Source organism: Siphateles boraxobius, unplaced genomic scaffold (assembly GCF_051911475.1).
Source record: "Siphateles boraxobius isolate OS27281-9 unplaced genomic scaffold, OSU_SipBor_1 25, whole genome shotgun sequence".
Taxonomy (NCBI): domain Eukaryota; kingdom Metazoa; phylum Chordata; class Actinopteri; order Cypriniformes; family Leuciscidae; genus Siphateles; species Siphateles boraxobius.
The window spans coordinates 9,677,180-9,692,500 of NW_027508866.1; the positions used below are offsets into that span (position 1 = coordinate 9,677,180).

At 38.3% G+C, this 15,321-nt stretch overlaps 1 protein-coding gene across 48 annotated transcripts in view; it reads right to left on the reverse strand.

Annotated features, from left to right (window-relative positions):
• Nucleotides 1-15,321, reverse strand: part of dlg2 (discs, large homolog 2 (Drosophila)) — a 305,321-nt gene that overhangs the window by 29,419 nt on the left and 260,581 nt on the right. For 28 of the 48 annotated variants that reach the window (XR_013207082.1, XR_013207083.1, XM_077242477.1 and 25 more), the window contains 3 exons: nucleotides 11,715-11,871; nucleotides 6,914-7,016; nucleotides 5,437-5,481 (listed from right to left, as the gene is read on the reverse strand). Coding sequence is in view for 46 of the 48 variants with exons in the window: in XM_077242477.1 (XP_077098592.1) it covers nucleotides 5,437-5,481; nucleotides 6,914-7,016; nucleotides 11,715-11,871 (305 nt within the window). In the remaining 2 variants the exon portion in view is untranslated. The remainder of the gene's footprint in view (nucleotides 1-5,436; nucleotides 5,482-6,913; nucleotides 7,017-11,714; nucleotides 11,872-15,321) is intronic. The other 20 variants (XM_077242498.1, XM_077242514.1, XM_077242501.1 and 17 more) reach the window with 1 other exon arrangement.

Below are 15,321 nucleotides of genomic sequence, written 5' to 3' on the forward strand. Positions count from 1 at the left end.
ATTCATATATTATATTTATATTCATCTGCTTGCCTGAACACAGTATGTATCATCAATAAGACGTATACTGAATTTGGTCTTTTACTATGACTGCCTTACCACATTAGAACTTAGTACAAACCTGGTTAAAAAAAACTGTTAGTCAATGGAGGAAAGCCCCCCAGGTGGGCGTATCGCCAAGCACTGGTAAATGTGATTGTCCCTTAAGAGTGATAGAGTGGTATGAAGGTGCGGTCTATGCAGACATGAGTGAGTTTGTGTGTAAACAGCAGTCATGTATGTTTGAATGCAAAAACTGTGCACGTCCTCCTGAGAATCTGTCAATATAGCAGCTCAGCCAAAGAAACCAAGCCACAGGATATCTGGGATCAGGGCCAAGCAGTGGCTAAACACTGGCAAATGTCCACCTCACAGCCCATTACCCAAATATATATTCACAAACAATCCAAAGGGAGTTCTCAAAAATCAGCCCAAAACCCAAAAAGTCGAAAAACAACAACAAAAAGAACATTTAAAATGAGATTTTTGTATTTTCTGAAGGAAATGTTATTGATGCTTACCCATGCAAAACAATGAAAGGGTGTTCTGGGTGGTTGCCAAAACATTGCTATGTGGTTGCTAGGGTGTTCTGAGATGTGTTAGTGTGTTACTATGTGCCTGCTAGGGTATTTGAAAAAACATACGTGGTTCTCTATATGATATTTTGGTCTCCATTTATTGCTCGGGTTCTCTCTTCAAAGTCTTTGGGATACATTTTTTCGCTCGCCAGGTGGAAATTGTAAGCCTGATTACTTAGAAACACACTGCTGCACAATTTGATGTGTAATTCATGTCCGACACAAGTTACGAACTGAAGATAATGGACATTGCCATAAAATGACTGACAACACGATTAAGAATATTCCTCACAGGAGGAGAGATAACCTTGTTTGACCTTAAATGCTTCTAAGAAGGTTAAACAAATTATTATTATTTAATTTTTTTACAGTCCATGGATGGCAAAACACCCAGAATCTGCGTATAAATATTATAAATCATATTGGGGCACAAAATTCTTCTCTCAGAATGTTTCCCTTTAAATTAGTAGCACCAAAAAAATTGACTGTTTTGCAATTTGTCAGTACAATAAAACAATAGTTATGTGGAAGATGCATTCTCTGTGGAAGTTCCTTAGATGCTTGGGGCTTCATTAGAAACAATGAGATGGAGCAGAGCAGAGGTTAGTCATAAATCAGACAGGACACACACTATTATGGTAAAATACTCATTCATAGAGCTCTGGGCCTCCAGATAAATGATTAATAGCCTGTTAGGATTTTTGATGGAAACCAGTTTTATCAGAGGGACGTTACATTTATGCAGACAGCAGATTTCATTAATAGCTTGTTGATGCATCAAAACACTCAGGTTTATACAAATATCTCTGTGGTATGTAGAGTAGAGTATGTATGTAGAGTTCGTGTTGCCTATCTATCTATCTATCTATCTATCTATCTATCTATCTATCTATCTATCTATCTATCTATCTATCTATCTATCTATCTATCTATCTATCTATCTATCTATCTATCTATCTATCTATCTATCTATCTTAAATTAAGCATAATTTGTTTTATGTCAATTTGTCCCCAAATATAGTGTGGTTTATAAAACACACGATATGCTTAAAAATTATTTGCTATGTGCTAAGAACAATATACTGAATTCAAGATACATTCTCTGAAAACATTAATATTTGTATTGGGAAAACATACTGACTTAAGAAAAAAATGTTTTGGAGTGTACTAATTTGCTTTATTTAGACAGCTAGGTAAACGTGTGTGTGTGTGTGTGGTGTGTGTGTGTGTGTGTGTGTGTGTGTGTGTGTGTGTGTGTGTGTGTGTGTGTGTGTGTGTGTGTGTGTGTCCAGAGTTCCAGAGGTGTTCTTGGCCCGTCATTGGCTGTCTGTTGAGTTTAGTGTATGGACACTGGCTGGTGATGTCAGTATGTCACAAAAAGTGGCCTCAATCCTGACTCCCAGAATGCCACACTAACAGACACAGACACACGCACATACACACACAACACATGCAAATGTCAGTTCTGAAAAACCTTTTCAAGGCCTATTGTCCTCAGTTTCAAAATGCCAGCTAAAACCTGCAGTGTGTTCTGAGAGCATGTCGATGTTTTTCGGTCAGCTAGCACTGAGGGACAGCCATTAAAGTATTTCTGTAGTGATGGTGTGAAAAGGTAGTAACAAAATACCACAATCCATTCATTATCTGATGGAAGGAGATGGTCTGTCAGTCAGTACGTGGATCTGTGTGTGAGTTTCAGTGACCTATTAGTGCACTCTGACCTGAAATTACCAAGGTGCAGGGAGTGTTTGCTGTACCTGAGAGCACTTTGATAAAATCACATGTAATTATGTTTCCCAGAGATGGTACACAAGCTAGCTAATGCTGTCTGACCACGCTTAATTGATCTGCGTACCATCTCTCTAGTCGTTCTGTCGAATTTTATGGAGGATATATACTGTAATCCTTGTATCTGAGGTCATATCAAAAATAAAATGTTCCTAAATTGTATTGTTGCAAAAATAAAAAGGGTTTGATTTATTTAATATCAAAATAAATATAAAATATATAAATTTAATATGTTTATTAAAACCAAGCTATAAAATGTTTATTTTTTCCCAAAGCATATGTGGCACTGCAAAACATAAAAAAAGAAATTTTTACATAAGTCTTGAAAGCAGCGCAGCAAAAAATAAATAAATAACTAAATAAAATTATTTAACCGGTTAATTTACTTCAATTAAATGCAAAATAATGTTTTAAAAATCAAACACATTTAATCATGTCCCCTGACCATAGATTCCTAAATAAGCGATTTTCTTCCATTAAGAGCAATTCAGGCTTAAAGTTTTTTAATTCTACGGCTTATCTAAGCAAAAGTTTCTGGAATAAGAGTCTACTTCATGTTTTGAGTTAACAGACTAAGAACCTCAATCTCAGCTTGACTTTGATTTTAGCTTGATTATCAATCCATATTCAGTATTCTTAGAACTGTATGTTTTTTTGTGTTGCTACACAGCGAGGATGTCGTATTACAATGGCTCGGGGAGTTGCTGATGAAAAGGAGGACCCTTGGAAAGCCCATCTCAGCAGTCCCACAACACCCCTGCAGAAAGTGCAAGCTTGCATTTACCACTGCACCTAAATGAGCTCTACCTCCCCAGAATCGATCCCAAGAGCATCAGAGGAATTAGATCCAGCTACGGAGAAAAGATCAGCCTAGCTGGAACCACGGCTCTATGGCTAAATAATCATAATGCTGACTATCTAACTTGTGAAAGCACCCCAGAAACTTATTGTGAAAGCCCACAAAACGTCTATACTAAACAGTTTTGCTTAGTGCATGGCATATTGCAAACAGAAAATTGCCATTAGAATAAAATATTAATGGCAAGAGAATCAATTCTTGTTGATTCACAAAGGCTTGGTCAGCAAAAGATCAACATTATCCCACTCAGCCAAAATTCAGGAAATAAAGCAAGGGGGCTTGTTGGGAGTTCAGGAATAAAATGTCAATAGCTATTGACTAGAACGATGCTCAGAAACCTCTGATGATTCTATCTCTTGCTGCCATTTGAATAAAAAAGCATCCTCACCTCCTCCATCTGCTAAAGTTGTCCTCAAGTCCTTATTTATGAATGGGAAATCCAATGCATTTGCCAAACTGATTGCCCCAGAGCACTTCCGCCCCTCTAAGCTCTTGGCAGACAGAGATCTTCACCTTAACTATGTCTCTCCTCCACATATTAACTGCTCTACATAGGATCTCATTCAGTGATATATGCTGGATGGGTGTCAGATGCTAGAATGTCATTAGCCAGATTCCCTACAGTCAGAATTACAGGAATCTTAAAACAAATAATGTATTATCAGTCTTCAGTATGATTATAGCTGGTGTCTGATGTCTTAAAGTGAAATAATATAAATGTTTATATTTGAATCATGTTTTAATGTGAAAATAGAACATCATGTGTCAGTGATTTGCTGTGTGTTTATTTTTTTAATGTATCAGGACACTCAATCATGTGTAGCAATCATTACTTCTCATTTAATAATACATGCTTTAATACATATCTTGGCCCCAAAAAGTATCTAGACAATTAAGTCACACTTAAAAAGAAATGTTTTTGCATTAAATACAAAATACCAAGTACTTAATTTTTTATACATTCGTTCATGTTTAAGTGTGGCGTAAGTGTCCAAATAATTCTGGTGCCACAGTTGTTTGACAATTGATAGAATGGACTAATATGTTTCAGCATATTAGTACAGATTTGTAAAGTAGAAAATTGCCATTGTAGTTTGTGTTTGTAAGTTGGCTTACAAGCCGCCATTCTGTGAGCATGAACTGTGTGTTGTGGGAAAGATGTGTTGGCTTCAGCTGGGAGCAATAGGTAGTTTGGGAGAGGAAAAGGTCAAAGGAGGAAGAGGAGGAGAGGAGTAGAGACAGTGAGCAGAGCAGTAAACAAGCATGGCTGCTGACCCGAACCCGAACCCTGAGCTGGTCATTTAGCTTCTAGTAAAGCCCATATAACTTCCTGTAAAAGACCCAATTTTCTGGCTTTAAGTGTCCATGTGATTTGCATAAATATAAGATAAAATATAACTTCAATACGCATTGTCAACGAAAAAATGAAATAATAATGCAACTACATCTTCTAGTAACTGTGCAAAATGATAACACTCAGTGTTTCATATTGAATCGTGTAATTCATATGAATCAGCCCCTGGTTTGCTTGGTTATAATCACTAAACAACCGTCCAAGAAATTTGACTATTTTTTTTACTATCAAAAGTGACAGAAATCTTTTGTAACATTATAAAAGTCTTTACTATTTTAAAGACAATGCCGTTCTTTTCAACTTTCCATTCATTATGTAATCCTAAAAATCTATTATGGTTTCCACAATATTATTCAAATGTAAGAGTTCTAAAATGTCTTGATCTCTCAGTATTAATATCTAGATGTATATGTACTGTATAGCAGCCGTCTGTGTTGGCCGGGCGGGTTAGAGCCAAGAACAAACACAACAGGAGCCGAGGAGTTTATCAAGTGAGGCAGCAGGCAGGGGTAACACAGGATGCACACAGGATTATCAGGAGAGCAAGGTCTCTCTCTGTCCCTTCCCCTGAATCAGAGGACCATGGTCAGAGCCGCCACTGGGGCAAGAATGAGACCACGTTCTTCAGCTAGACTGCAGGGAGTTAGACAGAACCTGAGCTCTGAACCCAGACCATCAAATCTAAGCGCTCCAACTGGCCTCATGGGAAGGCAAAACAAAGGAACTGTAAAAATCTGCATTTTCGTTGTGGTCTAGCTCTGTGCAGTCTGTCTGTGTGGTACTGCTTTTGACCCAGGTGCTGATCACATGGCACAAACCTGCAGTTGGAGGCGGGGCCTGTCGTGGGGAGCACAGGGCAAGTTCTGACGGGTGAAAAAAGAGAGGACATATCAGTACACACCTGACCACACTGCCACATCTGTCTCTCTCAGCTTATCACAGTCTATACGAGCACACACCTGTAGCTCATGCTATGCACACCTCATATACCGATTCCTATATCATGAAGAATATGATAACACTTATTTTTGTATAGCAACAATTTAAAGATGAAGTGTGTCATTTATTGTGCCCCTAGTGGCAACAATTGGAATTGGGAATTGTGCAGCAGGAATGAGACCTAAAGGCCAGAGCATTTTTAGCACTTTAAGTTCCATCATCCCAAAGTCAATGAGATTAATTTTTTGGTTGAATGACTGAAATAAGGTCTGTGGTTAACAAAGGTCAAAATATTTTCACATTTATGCGAGTGAACGCAAAGTTTCTCAGGGGAACGCAAAAGCATTGAATTATAATTTTCCTCCCATCTCATATTTTTTCCAGCACCATGTCCCTTTAGGGGCTCCGTATGTTTCAGTTGGCCTCTGCTGGCTGATGACACAACTACAGTACACCATCTGCTTCTACAAAGCCCCTTTCTCTATTAATATGTATATATATAGTATATAAATTAGAATATGCCAAAAATACAAAAATTATTTGCAAATAACATGCATAACGCTAATACTGAATCTTTTATAATAGAGGTTTTATGTGTTTGAGTCTTTTTTTGAAGAGTGAAAAAGTGTGGGTTGGTAAGATTTTTTTATGTTTTTGGAAAAAAGTCCCTTTTGCTCACCAAGGCATTTCTTTGATTGAAAATACATAAAAACAGTATTATTGTGATATTTTATTAAATAATTCCATAACTGTAATTTAACGTAATTTAAATTTCAGTGTTACATGGTCCTCCATAAATAATTATTTTAATAAGCTTATTTGCTGCTCAAAAAACATTTCTTATTATCACAATGAAATTGGTTGTGTTGTATTATATTTTTGTGGAAACCGTGAAATTGTTTTGGTGGAATTTGTGAACCATACAAAGGTTTTAGTTTCGTAGTTGTCTAAGCACATTAAATTAGCATTGAAGGAAATATTGTCACATCGGAAAAACAACAACACACTTCACCTTTAAGTAAGATAAGCCAGTGAAAACATTCTCAGATCCGAGACTATGGTGATGCATCCAACCCCATCTGAATGGGTCACTGGAGTCCAGAGCAACCAAACCCCCTAATTGACACTTATCAAACATGGCACCTCAACACTCCGAGGGCACATGCGCTATTCTGTAACAGTCAGGAGGAATAATGTGCGTACCGGATTGGGCTTGGCCCAAAAACGTCTGGGTGAGTTGTGTTTCTGTCCTGCCTGCAGCTAAAGGTGACCTCTGCACCCTGATTGGCTCCATGAGTAAGAATCATGTGACCTTCATCGACAGTGTTTGGTCAGGAGAAGCTGACGGACACTTACCCTCGGGCCGGTACTGGGCGATGATGGTTACCGTCTGCCCCGCTCCTTTCAGTGCAGCCGCAGCTTGTTCATGAGTGGCACCTCGCAGATCGATTCCATTAACCTGAAATCAATCACAACAAAGCTTGTTACATCATTAGCATCTAACTAACACTCACTTGAAACATTAAAGGGTCAGTTCACCCAAAAATGAAAATTCTGTCAGTATTTACTCACCCTCATGTTGTTCCAACCCCGTAAGACCTTCGTTCATCTTCGGAACACGAATTAAGATATTTTTGATGAAATTTGAGAGCTGGCTCACTCCTCCATCGGCTTCTTAAGGGATTGAAGCTTTCCAGCCCCGAAAAGTTATTAAAGACATTGTTAAAATAGTCCAAGTGACTACAGTGGCAAAAATCTTAAGTTTATCAAGCGACGATAATACTTTTTGTGCGCAAAAAATAAATAAATAACGACTTTATTTCAACTATTCATTTCCTTCTCTGTGGGCCTCTAGTCAGTTAACGTAGTGTGATTGCGTAGAGCTACGTCACACGCAGGCTCACTATTGGCCGACGCTGGTCATGTGTGTGATGCGTGTGGCATACAACAACTGAAAAAGAACTGCGCTATATCACTAGTGAACTGAGTCGAGGCCCTCAGAGAAGGAAATTAATTGTTGAAATAAAGTCGTTATTTATTTATTTTTTGCGCACAAAAAATATATTATCGTCACTTGATAAACTTAAGATTGAGCCACTGTAGCCACTTGGACTATTTTAACGATATCTTTAATAACTTTTCGGGGCTGGAAAGCTTCAATCCCTTAAGAAGCCGATGGAGGAGTGAGCCAGCTCTCAGATTTCATCCAAAAATATCTTAATTCGTGTTCCGAAGATGAACGAAGGTCTTACGGGGTTGGAACAACATGAGGGTGAGTAAATACTGACAGTATTTTCATTTTTGGGTGAACTATCCCTTTAACTAAATGATCAACAATACTAGAGTGACTTTTTGACAATTTATTATCCCTAACAATACATTATAAGTGTACATAAAGCATCAACCTGACCTAACCTGAAATGAATCACCTGACCTATATTAATGTCTCAAATTGTAAGCATTAAATGGGCAGCAATACTGTCACTATTATTAAAGCTCTCTGGCGAATTCATATTTAAAATGGCCTGACTTTCAGAAAATGTTGCTGCAGGAAAGCCCGGAGTGATCTGGCACTAGAAACGCCTGCTGTGATCCAGACGCACGCATCTCTGGTTCAGGAAAAGCCTACAGTAGCAGATCAGTGGGTGGCAGCACCCTGTAAGCCAGAGTCTGCAACAATTGGACCACTAAGGAATCAGTATTCCTCCAAAATATGAGTTTGCCTAAGCTGTCTGCATCGTCAGCTCTGTTTATGACCCAAATTGAGCCATTGCAAGTCCAAGTTCAAGCAAGCTGGGACCGGCTGAGGGCAGGGATCCGCTGTTCACTGCTGGCACACAAACCTGGAGCAGGTGTTGCAGGCACACTGCTATTACAGGTGCACTCATTTTTCCTCATTAAAAAGCTTTGCACATAAATAAATCAATAGTAATTGTGTAAAAAAATATGTACTGTTCACTCCCATGAAGGCTCCTGTCAAATCAGTAGCCTAATAAAAACTGTTCTGTGGGGGTCGACAACATGTCGAGATCACAATACCAGGTAAATGCTATTTGTTGCATCCCGGTTTCCCTCCATTACTGGACACTTTCAGTTGTGGGATAAATTAACTATGGCTGACAAGTCCTTATGTAGCAACTTGTTAGAAAGTTAAATTTTTAAAGCATTCAACAATTTCAAAGTTCAAGTTTGAGGTACTGGACAATACAATTCACAAGTTTGGGGTGGGCAAGGTTTTTAAATGTTTTTGAAAGAAGTCACTGAAACAAATGCTCAACAAGGCTTCATTTATTTGATCAAAAATATAGTAAAAACAGTAGTATTATGACATATTACAATTTAAAATAACTGTTTTCTATTTTAAAGTAACACCAGGTAACTTTTGCTCTCGGGGTCCCCCTACAGTTGGGAAACAGTATTGTCCTCTACTACTGTCGTAAACTCTGTCATCGTGCATTTGTTGACAACCATGATAGCCCTGAACACTGTAGGAGGAGGTCACATGCAGGTGTTCTGCTTGCGTCGCGTGTGAAATGTCTTCATCCCAGGTACAGTGGCATATATTTCAGCATGTCATATGAATATAATTTCATTTTCATGGGTTTTATTTTTTTTCTAACGACAAATGATCGCGATGATCACGTTTACAAGCCAGTGTCATTATAGTAGCCTAGTCTATTGGTTACCGTTGTACTGAATCTATATGATACTTCAATGCAATGTTTGAGTGGAAGATAATAACCATATATCGTCAATATTATAATATCAAGCTACAATAAATAAATCTGCAAATTTTACAAATCGATTTGCATTATAGCTTGAGGCAAGACAAATAATCATTACCTGATTCATGAAGATAAACGGAGGATAAGATAGCTTCCGTAACATAGTCAGGCAGACAAAAAACACCCCAGACTACGGGGTGTCATTGGTTGTTGCGTTAAATGTTACCCAGATACAATAGTGCTATTTTCTGATTGGCTAACAACACCAGACGAACAACACCAGAGGAGACGTGCTTGAATTCATGCCTGTTCCACAGTGAGAGCGGCGCGGCCAGAGTTTTGGACGCTGCGGCATATTAAATATATTATAAATAGTTTTTCAGCGTGAGAAATACAATGTGTGGCGGGAGAGCGTGATAAAAGACCGAAATGAGTGACTGTCACGCTCAATGCGTGACACTTGACAGCCCTGCGATTTTAAGGAAGTGGGGGTGGTGGTGGAAGTGACGTATATGCCGTAAAGCAGTCGAGTTTTGTAGTCAAAACGCTACAGACCCCGTCAGGCTATGGCAGACGTGTCATTCAACCTATTGTAAGTCGATGTACCATCACAAGAGACTTGTAAATATATTATGAAGGTTGAAAAGTTACCTGGTGTTACTTTAAGATATTTTAAAATGTAATTTATTCCTGTGATGGCAAAGTTGAATTTTCCGCATCTTTACTCCAGTCTTCAGTGTCACATGATCCTTCAGAAATCATTCTAATATGCTGATTTGGTGCTAAATTTCTTCTTAAAAGCAATGTTGAAATCAGTTAATATTTCTTGTGAAAACCATTTTATATTTTTTTCTGGATTCTTGATTAATAGAAAGTTAAAAAACAGAACATAAAATACGAAAAAGAAAGTTCAAAAGAACTATTTATTTGAAATAGATATCATTTATCACATTACAAATGTATTTTTTTTAATGCTAGAGTATGACTGTGTGTAATTTATGTTTTAAAGCAAATTGGGAAAATATCTTCATGTAATGTCAAGCACAGAACTTATCTCTGTTCTGAAAATGCGAAATGCCAACTCTCTTTCGATATCATAAAAGATCCTATAACCCTTTCTCAATGCCTGAAAAACACAAAACCTTGTGATTTCTTGTTTAAGCTAATCAAAAGCGATTTCCAATAATTTATAGTTAATAGCCAATGGAATCTCTTTGGGGTCCATGGGGGGCCGGTCTCTGCAGGGGAACAGGATCTTGTGTGACAGCAGGTTTAGGACTACAAACATAAGACCTAACATGAGAGCACAGTGCAGTGGGAGGGGCAGACGAGGTGTGTGTGTGAGATGTGGCGTGTGTATGGCAGTGCGCCTGCAGTGGGTCCTAATGCTCATTTAACAGTGTGAACTCAGAAGGTACACCACATCTATTCTTAGACTCCAAATCAGGCCAGCACTCCATTATCTCTCCCTTCCCTCTCTATTTTTCTCCTCTCTCTTGCTCTTTCTTGCTTTCTAATCAGTGTCCTAAGAAGGCAGACTGTGATTGCTCTCAGCTCAAGTGGCAGCGACAGTAATTGTGGGGATCTGGATGGAGGGGTCTGATTACGACCGGCGAGTTCTGATGAAGCTCTGATAAACATAAATGATGAGATCAGCGACGGGAAATAAGCTTGGAGAGCTTCTCGAGTGGATCGCTGATCTGAATTGTTTCAATGAGAGCTGTAATTGCGCTGTCAATTAACACGCCGCCAAAAAAGTTACGGCACTGAATCTGTGCCAAAAAATCAGTGCTGAAATTATGAAAAAAAGAAATCTGGTAGAGGTGGAGTTTTGAGTATGGACTAGACAAAAAAACGTACAAACTTTATTTTATTTAATTTTTTTTAATTTTTTGAGTTCACAGAACGATGTGATGGCGCCATCTCCTGTTCAGCACAGGTGCTGCACTACTCAGTGGGAAATGGGATTTACCAACTGATTAGCATCCATGATGTTTGCTCAAATAAAAAAAGAATCAGTATTTAATAAAAATTAAGAACCATTAATATTACCCCATAAACATTTAGTTCTGTTAAAACAATAATACGCATGACTAAGGGACCCTAATGTAAAAGTTAAAGAGACAAGGTCATTTAAAAACCTAATTTAATCAACTACTCATTTGAATATTAAGGGGGATGTGTCCTCCTAAATGTTTATATAGTGGTTACAACTTTGTTTTTAACAAAAAAAGTAACTATGACATCTATTCATGACCTTTGAGGCAGATATTTGAACTGTAATAAATGTAAAACCCAATAAATGACTGATTATCTCATGCTTAGAAACAAACAGGTAGAACAATGTACTTTGTGATGATCACTGTTTTCTGTTTTGCGCTCATATATATGATAAGCCCTTCTATATTGTGTATTTTCGCGAGTCCACTTACGGATAGGATCTGGTCTCCTCTCCGCAGCTCTCCGCTGAGGTCTGCTGGCCCTCCTGCGAGTATGAAGGAGACGAAAATGCCTTCTCCATCTTCTCCTCCAACGATGTTGAATCCCAGCCCGGTCGAGCCCTTGTGCAGAATGATCTTCCTGGGCTCCCTGTACACACAGTTCAGGTAATACATCAGATCAGAGTCCGTAGGGCTCAGCATCTCCACTGACACACGCTGCGCTCCTTTGTAAATATACACATGCAAACTATGCGTGCGCGCACACACGTATCCACACACTTGGGTCGGTCCAAACGGTCTACAATGTAGTCAAGCACAAGAGCTGACACCTATTGGGGACTGCTCCACTTATGTGCTATTTGTCCCATTTCCGCCCGGTTTCCTAGAAACGGAGAGGACGCACAGCCTCACACACACACACACACACACACACACACACACACACACACACACACACACACACACACACACACACACACACACACACACACACACACACACACACACACACACACACACACACACACACACACTGGTATTCCTATCATTATGGGGACTTTCCATAGACATGATTTTTATACTGTACAAATTGTATATTCAATCCCTTAACCCCACAAGGTCAAAAATGACTGGTATTACTATACTTGTGGGGACATAATGGTCCTCATAACGTAGCGAATACCAAGTACACACACACACACACCATACTGTATATACTATGAAAGATAGTATGTTTGTAATTATCTTGTGATTAAAACATATAACATATATATACTGTTTTTTCTAACAGCGTGTGTACATATAAAATATAATAATAGATACACAATATACTGCGTTATGTTTATGTATACACACATTATTATATAAATAATATATAAAATATGATTAACAATTTTTGTAATAAAATAATAGTTACATTATCATCTTAATACACGCATAGTGTAGAATGTAGCACATACCTGTAGTATATAATTTAATAATAATAATTCTTGATTTTATGTCACAACATTTTTTTATTCTTTTAATTTTCTTCTAAGAATTTGAATCCCGAGCTGTGCTGAAACGCATTATAGGTTGTGATAAAATGTTCCCAAAAAGTCTGATCCACTTAGCCTGGGCCCATTCAGTTAGTCATAGGATCCTGACAGTTGGGGCATCATCCTGTCAAGTGTGACCAATCAAACCAAGAGATATCTTAAGCTGTGACACTTCTGTCAGATACACTTGAAATGTGAAGATAAACAATCTCCTGAGTTTACAGATGATAATGCAAAGAGACGACACCAGCGATGGAGCTATTTTAGAACAGAAGGCTAATCCGCTAGTGCTGTGTTCAATCTGACCTAGTTGTGAGGAGGAGAGGCAGACCCTCTCTCTCTCTCTCTCTCTCTCTCTCTCTCTCAGTGCCTCTGTTTGGCTCGCCTCAGATGATGCTCTTCAGGCCATAAACACAAACTAAGCCAAAATGCATCCCATGAAATGTGAAAACACTTTTTGGGCATAATCATTTTTTTTTCTGACTGGCTGCAGTATGAAGAAGAAACATAAACAACGGCATTCTTTAAAACCCAGCAGAAGGCTCGCTCGGCCAATCGGTTGCATCAGGAGTTGATCAAACAATCATGTAATCAGTTAGTAGTAATCCTGATTGTGCCAGTAATTCTGCTTTTCAGCAAATTAGTTATGACTGCCTGGCCAATGGTAAACAACCTAATTAATACTCATGAGTCTGTACTGTACTGTAACACAAGGCCGTAACTATGTCTTGAACATATTTGTGAAGTAATCCATTTAAACTATTTGCGAATAATATTTTATGTAAAAATTTGCACACATTCACTCTTGTTTGTATGTCTATTATCTCAAAAACGTTTCTTGTCTCATCACAATCAGTTATGAATGACAACAACATTTAAATGATGGCATATTTTCAATTCAAGATAGCAAAATTACATTAAAAAGTTGAGTAGTTTCCATCACTGTATGTTACTGTGTCGTCTTCAGTGAATAGTAGTCCCTGCTTTCTTTGATCTGATTGGCCATAATAAAAATAAAAAAAGACTTTTTAAGCGGTCTGCCATGTATGTAATGGAGAGCAGAATTAAGAAATATACACTTACACTAGCATTGGTGGCTATTAAGTCAACTAGAGCAAATTTCATCACATATTCTGATCTTATGATTGGTCTGATGCTACAGAAACGGAGCTCACATGTTTAGTACTAGGCTACCCATTAGATACCCATAATAATGCCGCCCATTGTTAATGAACGAGTGCCACTATGAACCAAACAAATATGACCTTCAATGACCTCAAGCAAAGAACAGCTCTAATTCTCTTTGCACTTTGTAATAAAATCAATGGGTGCTTCTCAATATCCCTCCTCGTCTCCTCGCTCCTCCGTCCTCCATCCTATGACCCGGAAACCGATCGAGCTCGGCCATCTTGAAGGACATCTCAATTCTCTAATTGCACCGCGAGGATCGAGGAGTGAGGAGTGAGGAGGCTTCCTGAGGAGTCATAAGCGAGGATACACAGGTGTATCCTTTTATTGACTAAACGTAACGCACGTATAAATTCCCCCCCCTTCACATCGGTCACAATAATTTTAATTTATACTTTACCTTTGCAGTTTATATAAACCACACATCTGACATATTTCAACAGGGTATCTTGCTTTATTATTATTTATAATGAATTTCTTAAATAACCAAACTTTAACAACATAAGGGCAGATCCTTTGAGCGCTGCTGATGACGCTGTGAAGTGTCGCTCGAGTGATCAAGTATTCCAATGTATAAAAAAGCTTTCATTCCTCCTCATTTTCTTTCCTTGCGTCCTTCCCTCACATCCTACAGGGGCTGGAGCTGAGACGCGAGGAAAGGAAACAAAGATGCACAAATAAGAATTGAGAAGCACCCAGTATGTGAACATGGGGAAAAAGGTGATCTACACCAGTCGATTTTTACCACTAGATGGCACGCTATTCCATTTTTTTTTCAACCACATAATTAATTGAAAACAGAATCTACCCTGAATCCCAACAGCATGCTTCTGCAGAAAGTAGAATTAAGTCATATATGTCTTAATACTGCAAATACGGCTCAGAAAAGATGTGCTGACAGACTTTTTAAACGAGTCACAGAAGTGGCATATATGCTGATTGATAATTGTCTTGTGAATTTAAAAAATAATGATGTTCACTGATAAATCATTTATAATAAACTGCAACATTCCATTAAAAAGTAAGATTTTGATTTCATGGTAACGTGAATAATAGTTCATATTTAGTTTTTTTTTTTTTTTTGGACAGTTAATCAGTTGTTTTTTCCTTAAAGCTTAAAAACATAAGTTGCAGCTTATCACAACCATCTGCAACAGCTGATCTGAAGTCTGAGGACTCACGCTGACACTAATCATATGCTGATCAGTAGGTATTTGACACTACATATAGATTTATTTTGAGTAACGGCTGGCTCAGAGAAGGGTTGAGTGCGTGCAACCATCCACATTAAACTCTCTTCACTTGCATATCCATCCTCCAAACTTCTCTCTCTCTCTCCCTCCCAGCTGCAAAACACTGATAGAGCTCCTGTC